This window comes from Antedon bifida, chromosome 9 (genome assembly GCF_963402885.1).
Source record: "Antedon bifida chromosome 9, ecAntBifi1.1, whole genome shotgun sequence".
Classification (NCBI taxonomy): Eukaryota; Metazoa; Echinodermata; class Crinoidea; order Comatulida; family Antedonidae; genus Antedon; species Antedon bifida.
In genome coordinates this window covers 21,628,428-21,644,356 of record NC_136234.1, presented here as the reverse complement: position 1 = coordinate 21,644,356, position 15,929 = coordinate 21,628,428, and the positions used below count along the sequence as shown (strand labels likewise).

At 33.2% G+C, this 15,929-nt stretch overlaps 2 protein-coding genes across 7 annotated transcripts; one reads left to right on the top strand and one right to left on the bottom strand.

The window, feature by feature from the left end:
* The first annotated feature begins 944 nt into the window (after positions 1 to 944).
* Positions 945 to 3,459, top strand: LOC144851452 (SAYSvFN domain-containing protein 1-like). Of its 3 annotated transcripts, XR_013614181.1 has the most exons (4): positions 945 to 1,035; positions 1,617 to 1,820; positions 2,164 to 2,555; positions 2,609 to 3,459. XR_013614181.1 is itself a non-coding variant. In XM_078708939.1 (3 exons), exons 2-3 carry the CDS (start codon positions 1,674 to 1,676, stop codon positions 2,500 to 2,502), a joined length of 486 nt encoding a protein of 161 aa, XP_078565065.1. In that variant the 5' UTR covers positions 945 to 1,035; positions 1,617 to 1,673; the 3' UTR covers positions 2,503 to 3,459. The 3 variants fall into 3 exon arrangements, 2 of the variants coding, with proteins under 2 accessions (XP_078565065.1, XP_078565066.1); XM_078708939.1 differs by having other exon boundaries at positions 2,164 to 3,459; XM_078708940.1 differs by having other exon boundaries at positions 987 to 1,035; positions 1,631 to 1,820; positions 2,164 to 3,459.
* A 47-nt stretch (positions 3,460 to 3,506) lies between these two features.
* On the bottom strand, positions 3,507 to 13,471 carry LOC144851438 (conserved oligomeric Golgi complex subunit 2-like). 4 transcript variants are annotated; one of them, XM_078708906.1, is made up of 18 exons: positions 13,350 to 13,471; positions 11,586 to 11,747; positions 11,030 to 11,095; positions 10,851 to 10,931; positions 10,410 to 10,522; positions 10,105 to 10,210; positions 9,475 to 9,654; positions 9,076 to 9,197; positions 8,569 to 8,698; positions 8,200 to 8,339; positions 8,002 to 8,063; positions 7,690 to 7,856; positions 7,424 to 7,561; positions 6,979 to 7,051; positions 6,450 to 6,595; positions 5,313 to 5,449; positions 4,876 to 5,053; positions 3,507 to 4,557 (listed from the first exon to the last, which is right to left on the bottom strand). In XM_078708906.1, the coding sequence occupies exons 1-18, from the start codon at positions 13,365 to 13,367 to the stop codon at positions 4,405 to 4,407; spliced, it is 2,172 nt and encodes a 723-aa protein (XP_078565032.1). In that variant the 5' UTR covers positions 13,368 to 13,471; the 3' UTR covers positions 3,507 to 4,404. The 4 variants fall into 4 exon arrangements, with proteins under 4 accessions (XP_078565032.1, XP_078565031.1, XP_078565030.1 ...); XM_078708905.1 differs by lacking the exon at positions 13,350 to 13,471 and adding an exon at positions 12,070 to 13,295 and having other exon boundaries at positions 7,705 to 7,856; XM_078708904.1 differs by lacking the exon at positions 13,350 to 13,471 and adding an exon at positions 12,070 to 13,293.
* Positions 13,472 to 15,929: the final 2,458 nt, after the last annotated feature.

Below are 15,929 nucleotides of genomic sequence, written 5' to 3'. Positions count from 1 at the left end.
GTTATGCAATAATTTGTGTGTATTCTATCTTTCTGTGTCTGTTTTTTTATCGTACTAATATTTGCCAATCTTTAAGATGAATTTCTATTGTTATTTTATTATGATAATGGACAAATAAAGTATTTCAGTATTGTTTTCAGTATAATGTCGGTGGTTATTAAACCTATCGTCACTGACATTAAACATGATAATTATATTAGAGGTAGTATTAGTAAATCCGTATATAAAGATTGGATTTGAAAACCAATCATAAAGATGGAACAAGCAAATCAATTATTCTGAACCTGTTGCTTGCTTTTCAATGACTACTTTTATTAACAAATTTCGAAATTAGAAACTAATTGTTTTTATGATGTATATTTTCATACTATGTGTGTTGGTAATTAATAAAATATTATAACCGGACTTACGAACAGATGTTGTTTTTGTTTTGCTATCGAATATTTCATTCTTTAATGTCAAGTCATAACTAATATGTTGTAGGCCTACTTTGTTTTCTAAGATCTAGATGACAATTAAAGGAAGTAGATAATAAAATGATGGAGTGCGAACATCTACAGTACTGTAGAACTAAAATGACCTTTTATTTAGATTGCTGTATCTGTACCCACTGATAGGCCTACACTATGACTGAATTACGCACATTTGTGACTATACGTATGGGCATGTCGGAGGTGATGCTATTATAAATGAGTTTATACTGTAACAATGGGTGGCTGCAAAGTTAATCATTCAGGTGGGGGGGGGGGGGGGGCTTTTTTTCACATATGAAGCTATATTAATAACATTCTAAATACCATAATCTACTTGTATTGTGTCTCTTTATTATTTTTATTTAATTTTAACTTTATTCAGTTCATTTAACAAAAAATAACATTTTCTAACCAGTTCGGATTTCCGATTTTTGTTTTTTCTTGGATCGGTATGACGACATAAAGGGAAATCCCCATTACAGATCATGTTTTGTTGTTGTCTTTGCCAGATCATGCGTGAAGCTAACTGGAAAAGATGCTAATTGAATAACGGCTAAAAAGGGTGATTATTTTGTTATCTGTTTTCACAAATGTATTTATCGGAGGTCAGGGTACATTTTATTTCAGAAAGAAACATGACCTGAATCATTTTAGACTAGAGTCTAGGCGCGCCTAGGCTACGAACGACTAGGAGACCTGAGTGAGTGAGCCTCAGTCAGTCAGGCTGAGTGAGGCCCTTCTTCTCCTTCCTAGCCCTAGCTAGACTACTCTAGGCCTAGAGTAGGCTGACCCTAAGCTCTACACCAAGCTGAACTATAGGCTTAGTCTATAATGGACTGGATACTTTATATACTACTACTAGTTAGTAGGCCCGGCAATAGAAGAAGGAATATTTAATTACAGTAATATTACTAATAATATTAATAATATACCTGGCTACTGTACTGGACTGCTATGCCTATAGGCTTTAATAGTATGTTAGGCCTAGTCCAAACTAGTGACTGTGTACTAAATATAAGTAGAGTATACAGTATATACAGTACATCCCTAAAATGTACAGTACAGCCTAGTTGTACTAAAATCATTATTTATTATACACATACAAATCCAATATTTTGACAATGGATACATGATTATTTACAGTGTTATGTTCATAGATTAGTTTATAAAAGTTGTGTCACAGAGGTTAGTTACCTTGCAATGTCAGGAATTGAAGAACAGTTGGCTGAATATAGAGCTAGAAAACGTCGAGAAAACCCAGAAAAGCATCATGGTATTACAGAAGACACTGCAAATACTCCAGTTGCAACACCTGCACCAATTACACCCACAGGACCAATGATATTGGTAAGTTACACAAACATGTGTGAGCATACACCTATCATGCGGTGGAACATTGAGTCATTGAGTACAGGGGTTAGGGCGCCTTTATTGAGAGGGATGTTTTATTTACTGTAGTATGGGGGCCTATATACACTGAATGAAATCATTATGTGTAGTACTACGGTTCTTAATTTTTATTTATTGTGTATCCACCGTTGAATGTGCGCTGAAGAAATGGTGTTAAAATCAAGTGAAATTCATATAGAAATGAAACTTGAATTTTAGTTTCCTGACTTTTCTTTTGCCAAAAAAAGCAAACACAATTAAACAATATCTTTTTAAAACTACATTTTTTTTTCTATTTCAGCGAAATCGGTGGATAGACAATCTTTATGTGTATGTTGAGAATACAAGACTTGTGAGAGCTATAATCAACAATAATATAATTTCTAATACCACATTCTTAAAGGTTCTTCTCTGGTTACTACTATTTGCTTTATTTATCCACATTGAGTTTGGTGTCATCTTCTTCATGTTGAGTATATTTTATCTGATGTATATCACGATGACAGTTGGAATACCAAGACGCTATGGAGAACTAAGTGCGTATTCAGTGTTTAATCGTGATTTTGAACGGATAGATGGAACGTTTACCGCCGAGCAATTTGAACGAGAATTGTTACATGGTGCAGGCTCAATACACTAAGGCCTCGATCACACTGCTACATTGTGAGCATTGAGTGTGTGTTTACATCACGCCTGGATTTGGTCCCATCACACTGCTACATTGTGAGTGTGTGTTTACATCACGCCTGGATTTGGTCCCGCGCCCCGAGAAAAGTATTGTGAGCGCCCAAGAAAAGTTTTGTGAGCGTTGAACAGAATGTTGTATAACTGCACAAAAATGAAATAACTTTATAACATTTTATTTATCTCCCTTTGCCATTTTCTTTACATTTATTATAGGAATTTTATTCTACATATTATTGAGTGCAATCTCTTCTTAGTGGACCTTTATTATTATTTAATATTTTACAAAAAAAACATGATATTAATGGACATTTTTTTAAATTATGAATTTATTTTGAACTTAACCAATTACTTATTTTAAAACATGTAGTATAGTTACAAATTATATATTATTACGGTATTTACGTTTCTATTAATAAACTACAAATTTAATTAACGGTGGAAAAAATTTAAAATTTGCCAATATTCTATTAGCTTTTTAAATGTTTAATGAATTAATACAATGAATTCTTTTAATTATACATTCAATACAGTGTACTCCTCTGTCTATTGAAGGAAAACCTGTGTTATCAATGAACAGATATGTATATGTTTGTATATAACTATTTAAAAAAGTTTATATAGATATAGAAGATACTCAAGTATTTTACATCCATGATATTTTTAGACTTTTTTTTAACAATTCTATAAAGAAAATTATGTTTAATTTTGATGATTAATGTCTCAGAATAGTATGACACATTATTTGTAAAACTCTTGTTTTTTTCTTTCTAACCCATTTTCGTATTGATACACAATTTTTTAGTGCAATTCTTAGTTTTTTTTCTTGGACAATTCTTTCATTTTCTAGCCATTTTGTTTTGTCAACTCTATTTATTTTTTAGATCAATAAATATTTAATTCATGCTTTCTATACTTGTGTTTTTTTTACAAGAACATTATTGATTGATTCAAAGTTGTGATGGAAGATTAGTATCATGGAAATATGAAGATGTTGCTGAAATAATAGTGATCATAAAATCATAACTTGGATATGCTAAATTTTTTCTCGATGTAAAATTGAAATTAACCATCAGACCACCCAAGTCTCCAAATAATGGCGGAAGTCTCCAAATAATGGCGGGAGTCTCCTACTATGTCCCGCTCTCCAGCTAAAATGTAATTTTAGATAAAGCACAAAAATCTCTACTAGATTAAGTCTAACACGCAGATTATACTAGGGTATATGAATTTTTATTTAAAACCATCTGCAGTATCAATGTGAAGACAAACAAATTATTTCCTGATTAATTAAAAGCTTGAATGTAATTAACCACACTATTTTAATTCAAAAACTTGAAAACCCATATCGTTTGGTTTGGTAAAAGGTGAATGTTAGTAAAAGAATTTAAGTCATGTAAGTCAACATTGATAGATGATGCTTGTGGTGTACCACATGCTTCATGTTGGACCATTTTTATTCTTAGTTTAGGCTAATTATTTAGTTAGTATGTTGCATGTAATATCTGGAAAAAATGTAACAAATTTTACATAAAACAATTCTCTATATACCATAATTTATGAATTCTCCTTCACCCAGCCTAACATCTAAGAACCAATGGTAACATACAACTATTTTCATATTTATATAGTCCAATTTATTATTGTGTCTTTATACCCCAGTTTTATATCATCTATGTTGCACTACACTACCACAGTATCTTATAAACAAAGACCTTGTCTTTCTGTGTATTACTCAATTCAATACAGAGACCCTACTGAATATAAGTCTACTAGACTATTGAGTTGTTTTTTAACAAGTTTAATTTATAATTTAAACAATTCTTTATATTTAATGATTAATTTATAGAAATATAATTTAAATGTTAGACTCTTCTGCCTCTCTAACTTTTGCAATCTTTTTAAATTCTGTTAAGAGTTCGTCCGATGTCTTTTTGACATGAGATTCTACAAGTTCACTGAGCTCGGCATAACCTTTGACCTGGTCCTTCTCAACACCAAGACTTACAATCTGTAAAGAAAATAAAAACTTGTTAAAAACAATTTTATCAGAATAATAACTATTGCGGGTTTTGAAAAAGTATTTATCGATGATACAATAGTAAATTAACAGAACACTACAGTAATGGGGATCTTTCAGAGACTAGGCAAAAGGGATTGTACATAAATGTTATTTATTAGTTTTATATGCGCCACACATTGTATGCACCAAAAAAAACGGCTATAGCCAGTGGAGCAGTAGCCTTCAACGATAAACTTTGCTACTAAATGGAAGAAGAAGAAGTCTTCCTAATATTTTCTAAGTTGGGATCTCTGATTATTTACTGACCTGTTCTCCAAACTTCCTGACATCAATGGCTAGCTGTAGTCTGATCTTATCATCATCACTTAACCCTTGACTGCTCTGGGGAAGTCCAACGTCACTCTTGCGCATCATCTTTAGTCGCTTCAAACTCTCCTCCATCTTCTTTACGGAGGTCAACAGGTCAGATGACACACTATGATATCTTTAAAAAAAAGTATTTTTAATTTTTATATTAAAGATGTATTGTCCCACAAAAACAATAAAATTAAGAAAAAAAACAATAAAATTAAGAGTAAAATCACACTTTGCAGTTTTAATAAAGTAAAAAACAAATATAATGATTTCACTTTTAAAAAAAAGACAAAATAAACAGGTTAATTTTAACACATATAACAAATATATACTAAAAGTGCCAACAGAAAATATAATACATAATAATTTAAAACAACAATTCCACTAACTCTTGTACAATGTGTGTAAATATATCTGCAAATAGTTGTTGTTTCCTAGAAGCCTGTAAAACATCACCATGTTCCTGAATAAACAGCTGTAATGGTTTCATTGCATTCTGGACATAATTAGATGATTTGCTTGGCACCTATCAAATGGAAGCATACAAATGATTTATTATCCCAAACTCTGGGCAAATTCATTGGTTGTGGTAATACAGGTAGTACACCTAACAAACTCTTATTCTTAAACCATAATAGATGCACTTGCAGACATGCTCGTAAAAAGAGGGAATTCTCCTTGTGGCCAACATGTTACTAGCACTACAGTGCTCAGGTAAGCCTATGATTTACTAGCACTACAGTGCTCAGGTAAGCCTATGATTTACTAGCACTACAGTGCTCAGGTAAGCCTATGATTTACTAGCACTACAGTGCTCAGGTAAGCCTATGATTTACTAGCACTACAGTGCTCAGGTAAGCCTATGATTTACTAGCACTACAGTGCTCAGGTAAGCCTATGATGTACTAGCACTACAGTGCTCAGGTAAGCCTATGATTTACTAGCACTACAGTGCTCAGGTAAGCCTATGATTTACTAGCACTACAGTGCTCAGGTAAGCCTATGATGTACTAGCACTACAGTGCTCAGGTAAGCCTATGATTTACTAGCACTACAGTGCTCAGGTAAGCCTATGATTTACTAGCACTACAGTGCTCAGGTAAGCCTATGATTTACTAGCACTACAGTGCTCAGGTAAGCCTATGATTTACTAGCACTACAGTGCTCAGGTAAGCCTATGATTTACTAGCACTACAGTACTCAGGTAAGCCTATGATTTACTAGCACTACAGTGCTCAGGTAAGCCTATGATTTACTAGCACTACAGTACTCAGGTAAGCCTATGATTTACTAGCACTACAGTGCTCAGGTAAGCCTATGATTTACTAGCACTACAGTGCTCAGGTAAGCCTATGATGTACTAGCACTACAGTGCTCAGGTAAGCCTATGATTTACTAGCACTACAGTGCTCAGATAAGCCTATGATGTACTAGCACTACAGTGCTCAGGTAAGCCTATGATTTACTAGCACTACAGTGCTCAGGTAAGCCTATGATTTTCAATGCAAATAACAACACATATTTACCTCACGATTAGTTCTTCGGTACAATCGTGGAATATCATTGGCTGATTTAAGGTGCGCTGAACACAAGCCACAAACTTGTTTTACAATGAATGAACAAAATGAATCTTGTAACTCAATTAGTTTACTTCTAGCTTCTTCAAATGATTCTAAGTAATAAAATAACAATTCTAATGAGTTTCAACTACTTACAAAGAGAGATTTGACAAACATTTCTTAATACTGGTATTTATAAATTATGATATGATAAGATAAAACTGTAGGGAAAATTGTGTCTGAATTATAGAAAACTGTAAAAAATTTAAACAAAATATGTGTTATGATTTATGTGGTTCTTCATAATATTATATTTTATCAATATTAAATAATATATGGTGGCCATTTGGTGGAGTTCCTACCCTTTTCACTCCCTACCCTTTAAGTGCCTTGAGCACTTTTGTGCATTTGTGCACTGTATAAGTATTATTATTATTTCACATGATTATTTAGCTATCTAGTAGATTAAAAGGTAATAACTCAAAACAATACAAACCTGTTAGAAATGAAGTGTCTTTACAAATACTAGATAACTTGACTTGAATGCACTCGGTAAGCATTGACGGTAACTGCAAATTAACATAATATTTAAGTAGTCAATGTGTAATTAATTAATGATTGTAATCAATGGGTCAAAATATTCAAATTGAGGTCAAAGATGAATTTTAAACATGGGTTTTTATAACCAGCATGCTTCAAATATTCATAAAACACAGTTTACACTTTCCCCATGATTTGCACATGAAGGCACATTTTTTTACATAGGTCGTTGACTATCATTATCAATAATGTTTATCACATGTGCAATAAAAGTGGGCTGTCACCACAAAAGAGAAAAAAGGGTAATAAAAATATATATGTTTTTTTTCTTTAATTAATTATTTTCAAATGAGTGACATTTAACAGGAACAATGTCAATCATTGTGTTGACAAATAATTACCTTTTCATACAGTTTGTCAACGTCTCCAATAAGAAATATCATTTGTGCCATGGTAACTGGCGGACTTTTGTCATCTGTAGCCCTGTCTCCATCACTTGAAAATGCTTGGTCATCTGTATTCGTTGGTTTGTCGTTCATCTATAAAATAAAAATTAGGATATTATTGACAGCTTAGTGCAGCTAAAATTTTTCCAAGAGTTTATGATATAGTTTATCCTGTAATTGGCAAGTTACTTGCTGTGTATGAAATAAATAAATATACAAACCTCTTTTTCGCTAACCTCAGAAATCCAAGTGGTACATCTCAGAATAATTTGTAAAGTTAGCTTCCAGAAACGATGAGCTAATGGGGTTATGTACACCTGATCTTTCCAACACATTTGTATTGCATTCCATATAGCATCAAATGCTGATAGCTTAAATCCATTATCTCCTGAAAAATTAGAATGCATACAATGAACGTCTATGAGTTTAATGGGTGAATAATTACACACAATACCATGATGACCAGTGAAAAATAGAATTATTACAAATTATATATAAAGTCTAAATTTAGATTTCTTGTATTATAAACATACCAGTAGCTGTATTAAATGGATTCATTAAGGCTGTCTCAACAGAACCAGCAATCTCTTGAAATCTAACAAAACAAATACAAAAGTAAATTTAAAGTATATTTACAGGTCATGTGGTTTGGTGATGATTTAGATGAGTAGTCAGTCTGTACAGTGAAAATAAAATGTTGATTTAGTTACAATTATATACATGAATCTTACCTTATTTGGAAATAGACAGGAAGACTCCATTTTGACATAAAGGTGTTATAGCTTGGATGAGCACGTAACCTTTTAACACTACTCTGTGATCCACACTCCCTCTCAAACTTGTCAACAAACTCCATACTTATTAAGTATTTCTATAAATAATGAGCACAAAATTAAATGTTTTTCTTAAAATGAGAACGAAAGTGTAACATAGTGATGAGGCTTTATTTATTTTTTTCTAAAATACTATACATTTTCAGTAAAAGAAAACATATAAAATGTACTTTTTCAAGAAAGTGAACTTAAATTAAAAACCAATAAAGTACAAATATTAATAAACAAAATAACTGATAAAAAACCTCACAAAGTAGACCACTATACCTGATGAAATGTATCTGGGTTTCCAGATGCAAAGATGGATGCTACACGACTTTCTAGGCTGCTAACAATCTCAGGCCATACAGCATTTACCATAAAGTTGTACCCTCCTACAACTTTTTCACTTCCAGAACTACATAGAACAAAAAAGAACCATTATAAAAAAACAGTAGTAAATAATGCTGCTAAGCTCTGTCTACACTATCAATTACGTTAAGTGACAATAAAATGTGACGTGCCCATATATGGACATGATGATATCATATCACTACTATATTTAAGCCCATCACTACCATATTTAAGCCTATCACTACCATACTTGAGCATATCACATACTTTTGTCACATAAAGTTTGATAATGTAGACAGAGCTTTAGATTGAGTGGAATATCAAACAAAAGTAAATACAGTGATATGCTTAAATATTGTAGTGATATGACATCTTCATGTCCATATATGGGCACATCACATTTTGTAGTGAAATGATAAGATCATTTTCTCTTGTTCTTACCTAAAGAGAGGAGATGTTACTTCACGTATAAGTCCACAGTGCATAGGGATAAACTCCATGACTTTGTTGAACATTCCCTTTAATCCCTGAGGGTTCATCTGAATAAACCGTTCACTGATTACCTGAATAAAAAATATACAGTTTTTGTAAAATTGTTCATGTCGCTCCTTTAGGCAGTTATATTCAAGAGGAATCATTAGGAAGAAGTTACCATGCGGTAGCTTATAGTTTACTATGGCAGAAAAAATGGGTATTTGGAAACTCGGACTGGGCAAAAGCACGTCTGGGTAAAGTTAAACATATGCCACTTAAACACAAAAGGTCAGAGGAGATGCTAGAACAAAAACAAATTGCAATAGAAAATTCATTAGTATCATTTATTATTACTCATTTACTAACCTCTGCCATATATGGAGCTACAGACACCTTTCTAAAGAGAGCCTCAGCATCACGCATCTTATCAATTGTTGCATATGTTCTCAGACACTGACGTAACATATCAACATTGTTGGTCTGAAGACTCTCCTTAAACATACGCTCTAAACTATGCTGCAATGTCACTGTAATAGCCGCTATTCTCTGTAGGTTTACAAACAATTGTCGCAAACAAAATCAAAGAAAACAGTATATGGTATGAATAAGAAAGGAAGTGTTTAGGGTATAGTGTTAGTTCAATAACTACTATACTTCATTTACACTTAGACCACGGATATAAATTAATTTATAGTTAGTTAATTAATAGTTGACTGCCTGCAGAATTCTGACCCACATAAAAAAAGGTCATCTTTCGTCTGGGTGTATCAGTGGCTGGATCTCAATGGAGATGCAAATAAAATAAGCAAAAAGCTAATATATAAAAACAAGTACAATTTATGATACACTGTGTTCAGTATGACCATACTTGTTCGAAAAAAACGCACCTCTTTGAATAAATACCCTACCCCTATGGAATATCATTTAGATTAAATTTGAATAAATACTCTAATTGAATGTAAACTATCATTTGAAGCTAAATATTATTGTTCTTACTGGTCTGATTTTTTCAACAAGTGGCAATCCCTTGCTTTGTGTTACATAATACTGAAGTTGGTTGAACTCTGAAGCAACTCTCTCAATCTGCTGACCAGTCAACTCACTGTCAAATAAAAAAAAGATATCATTCTGTTTGTATAAGGGATTATAAAGGGAGGAACTGACAGTGTCCTTGCATTATGTAGGGCTCCAGGCCAGACTGGGTCCATTTGTAGGCATTGTCTAAACACTAAGGAGGTCCTTTGCTAAGCTTATAAACCAAAGAGATTTAATTTAAAGGTTCAGCTATACAAATAACTCACATTTCACCGTCATCATTTTCAATGATTTCTGCAGACTGCAGCCCACGCATACCAAGAATAACCTCCATCTTCTCAACTGATTTGTTAATGTTGATCAGTCTCTGCAGGCAAGCCTAAATTAGAAATATAAAAAGTACTTTATAAAGACCCAGGGCAAACATAATATCTGAATAAACGGGACAAACTAAAATGATTCATCTTCAATTGATTGTAGAGAACATAATTTGCATAATCTTTTCTATTTTTCTATTATTACTTTTATTTTATTTTATTAATTTTGGCAAACACATTTATACAAACAAACAAGACAAAAAATAGTTAGATTGCGCCAATTTCTAATTTTAATATTCTTAAGTCTTAATTTCTTAATGTTTTGTAATTTGTTATTTTAATTAAGTATTCTTGAATTCCCAAATGTTATTTTATATAGTAAAGTACTACCTTCTTTTCTCTAATTTTAGATCTTGCAAGTAACTTATGTTGAACAGCTTTTTCTGCATCTTCCATCACAGATTTCACACTCTATAAAGAAATATTAATTGCCAACCTTTTAATAAGCTAACATGTTATTATTGGGACAGAAATTAGAGGATATTTACATTAAACAAACATAAACTCACCAAAACCTCTTCCCTCAGTTGTCCTAATGGTATTGATAAATTATTGATTGCTTTGTCCATTCCAACCTACATTCATAAAGTTATACAAAAAATTAAAATGATCCTCTGTTTTACTGTTGGGGTAAGTGCAAAATTTCTTTAATCTCTGTCTACACTATCAAACTTTATGTGACAAAAAAATGTATATGGACAATATTATGATGATAGCAATGACATATTTGCACACATCACACTTAAAAAAAAACTAGTTTGATAGTGTAGAAAGAGCTTTAGCCTAGTATTATTCAAACATTGCATCATGTACAGTCCTGTATTTGGTTTGAAAAATATTGTATACTGATAATTGATATGTGATATTTAGATTTTTGTTAAAATAATATAATTGTTTATCTTTATTGCTTTTTTAGTTTTCAGTAATTTTTGTTTAAAAGTAAATAACTATTATGCGACATCAACAATTTTTTTTTTAGTATTTCTTCAGGGGGACAGTGTATCTCTAAATAAACACAATAGCTAATTTTTATAATGTTTTTGTTATATTTTGTAATAATATTACCAAATTTGATGATAGATTAACAAAGTCAGCATAATCCTTGTTGATCAGTTCCACCATAGCATTCTTCAATGACTTGAAGTAAATGTCTAGATCATCTTTGAGTTGTTCCAGCTGAACACGACGACGACAGTCACCGACAAATTCATCAACATCAAAATCATCCTGAAAAAGAAATGTTGGTTTACTCGTATGCAAATTTCTTGTACGTGTCTCGCTCGCCTTAACTAGGCCTAGCCTACTCAGGCCTCCCTCTCTCTCTCTACTTTTATTTAATTAAATTAGTTAGGCCTAGCCTACCCAGTCTAGGGAATACCCTACCCTCTATGGCCTAACTAGGCGGTAGTACTACTACCTAACTAGGCCTAGGCCTATCTCAGCTCCTCCTAGCTGCCTAGCATATAGCTAGGTAAGCTAGCATTAGCTTGCTTTTACCAGGGTTACTCATTTTCTACATGTTTTAATGAAGAACTGGTTTACTACTTACCTTCATAAATTGGTCTTTGTCGAAACAAAGCGAAGAATTTGAGAGAGTATCCATTATTTAGGAACTTTCATTTGCGTCGTGTCAGAGGTATATTCAGAGCGTCATTCTGACGACTGGAGCATTCTCTACTTCTCTACGGAGCGCCATTTATGCCTTTATTAACTTCAATAATAGAAATAGTACTACGGTAACTGCTCAAGTGGACCCAATTTATCACCAGGGTAGCACAGTGATATAAAATAGAAATAAAAGTCACTACTTTTAATATCGTTTCGTATATATCCATATCACAAACTGACAAACAGAAACATCTTGGCATTCACATTGATTCAAATTTATCTTTTTCTTTTCATGTAAATAAACTCCGTTCCAAACTGGGCTTGTCCATCTCCATCTTATCGCGTGCTCGGTCATTTCATTAATAAACACACATCCATACTCCTCTATAACACTATAATCCTCCCACACATTGACTATTGATGCAGTGTTTGGGGAATCAGATCGAATATTGACCGAATACAGACCATTCAAAATAGAGCACTTCGCATTATCTTTAAAGCTCATCCTCTCACACCACGAACTAACATTTACAACACCTTAAATATTCATACAGTCCAAGATCGCATGCATCTACAACTGGGCTGCCTTGCCTACAGGTCTGCAAATGGTTTTGCTCCGGAATACCTTGCCCTGCGTCTTGCCAGAATTCCAAATCATCGATGTACCCGAAGTGTCAGTGAGAGGAAATTTGTCGCCCCTTTCCCTAAAACTGAAACTTTTAAGAACAGCTTCATCTATAGAGCACCAACATACCTGAATTTGCTACCCACCAAACTAAGAAATGCGGTAACAATAAATAATTTTTAAGTCTGCTCTAAAAAAATATTTAATCCCAAAAGAAAAAACTGAACGTTTTGTATAGTATTGTAGGCTATATTTTTGTATTTAAGTACATATATATTATACATTTTTTGAACATAGTTCATCCGTTTTTTCATATATGTTTTTGACTGTCTGCATATGCTGTTTAGGGTCACCCTCACAAAATAAGGTTTAATAAAAAAATAAAATAGAAATAAAGTCACTAAATTTTAATATCTTTTCGTATGTTAATACAATGTGCTCAAGTGGACCCAATTTGGCCACAGTGGAGCACAGTGATATAAAATAGAAATAAAGTCACTAAATTTTAATATCTTTTCGTATAAAACACTGTGCTCAAGTGGACACAATTTGGTACCAGGGGAGCAGTGATATAAAATAGAAATAAAGTCACTCACGTTCATGTGCTCCTTCATTTTTAGTACTCTTGGGTGGGCTTCTTTTCCACATCGAGTTCTTTTCGAGATTAATTTTGCAAACTAAACGAGGGGAACTGCTAGCTTCCCGCCCGGAAAATATTTTATTTACATGATTTGAAACATCTTCTAATGTAAATAATTAACAGCATCAAAATTTACCAGTGTGGCGTGTTGACCGCGAATGACTAACATACAATCTTTACCATAATACACCTGCACAGACTCATTTGCATAACAACGCACGCACATACTAAACTGTTTAAAATACCCGAAGATGACTATCTGTTTAAAACATGTTTATTCTGGGACGGCGCGGCCATACACACCAACTACTATGAAGAATCGGACATTTCGCTACCAATGTTGCAACATTGATTAACAAAATCAAAATTCAACGGTGGGGCGCGGTTGACCGCGAATGACTTAACAATACCATCTTTCCTACTACACCTGCACAAACTCATTTGTATAACAACGAACGGCATACCAAACTATGATGAGAGATACATTCTCTTCTCAACACGTAACGCGTAACGAAGATAATTAATTCCTTTTTTACATTAAAATTGAGGCCGCTAAACATAAAATTTACGAGATCAAATACATGTAGCGAAAGCCAAAAAAAAGGAGTAAAAATTCAAAAACTCATTTGCATAACAACGCAGGGCTTACCAAACTGTTTAAAATAGCTACAAGGTCCCCAGAAATGACACCTATAGTATTTTGAAACATGATATATAAGAGTCTTCACTACCCCACCATGATTGGGGCTGAGCAAAGACAATTTTGATAAAAATATTTATTGAAATATGAAATTAAAATATTAAGTCTCCAGTTAAGCTCACCATGGTTGGGGCAGAGCTAAGAATGAAAGCTTAGTCCTCGAAAATTATGAAACGAAATATAAAAGTCTTCAGGACCAGCCATACAATGGTGATTGTTTCTCAAGTGTGAGACATGCAATGCACGCCGCCGTGGCGGTAATTCAACAAAAAATACAAACAGAGCTAGCACACAAAAGCCTACTTGTTAATTTTAATATTTCTATAATACAATTAGAATTATCATATCACCTTTGATAATTATAATGTTAAATTTCAACTATCCAGATGCGAATTTTAGGTTGGGTTTTAAAAAACTCGACTTCATAATTATGCTTTAATTTCGAAGATCTGCTTAAAACATATTTATTTATTTATTCTACCATAAACTTTTATTCACAACATATTAGTAGGCCTACAATACAATATCTTGCATGAAACGGATATTTAAAAGTACACTGTGTAACGGTAGAATTACAATTCTAATGTAAAAGATTAACAAAATAAAAATTGAACAGTGTTTGTGTTGATCGCGAATGACTAACAATACCATCTTTCCCACAGCACATGTGCACGCTCATTTGCATAACAAACGCACGGCATACCAAACTACGATGAGATAAAATTAATTCTCTTCTAAACACGTAACGAAGAGAATTAATTCCTTTTTTTTTACAATAAATTAAATTGAGGGCGCTAAACATAAAATTTAAAACATCAAAGCAGTTAGCGAGAACCAAAAAAAAAAGATGGTAAATGTGCTCTCCCTGCCTCAGCACTAAGGCCCTGCCACAGCCTTTTGGGGTCGTTCCCACCACATCACCAGATGCATTGATGTTGTCGCCTCATGGTGTGTGGTGGAAAGGGGGACGTATTATCTGTGAACCCCAAACACAGTGGCTCGCATAGCCTTAACTCTATTCCACCGACCAGCGAGGGAATCGAACCCACGACATACGTGTTGTTAACACGACGCTCAGACGACTGAGCTAACTGATCATTTTGGTTTTAACAAGTTTAATAGGATATTTATGACGTAATGATCAATTACGTAATACACGTATAAATAGACTATTATCAGCTTTTCAGTCATGTACTTGATGGCGTAACGGGTAATGCTCAGTTTTGAGTGCTATCGGCTGGGGTTCGAACCTCGACGGATATTTTTTTTTTTTTTAATATTGTTTTTTAAATTTTAATATTTTTTCGTATAAAACACTGTGCTCAAGTGGACACAATTTGGTACCAGTGGATTTTTTTTTAAATGGAAAATAATGAATATTGTTTTTCTTTTATTTTGAAAGACAGATATTTTGAGGATTGTAAATGTCAAGTGGCATTTTTTCTAAATCAGAAACAAAGTTGCATGGTATTTTTTTCCATTTTCCAGACTGCCATAAAACCTCGAAAAGAAGCCCATGTGCTCCTTCATTTTTAGTACTCTTGGGTGGGCTTCTTTTCCACATCGAGTTCTTTTCGAGATTAATTTTGCAAACTAAACGAGGGGAACTGCTAGCTTCCCGCCCGGAAAATATTTTATTTACATGATTTGAAACATCTTCTAATGTAAATAATTAACAGCATCAAAATTTACCAGTGTGGCGTGTTGACCGCGAATGACTAACATACCATCCTTACCATAATACACCTGCACAGACTCATTTGCATAACAATGCACGCACATACTAAACTGTTTAAAATACCCGAAAATGACTATCTGTTTAAAACATGTTTATTC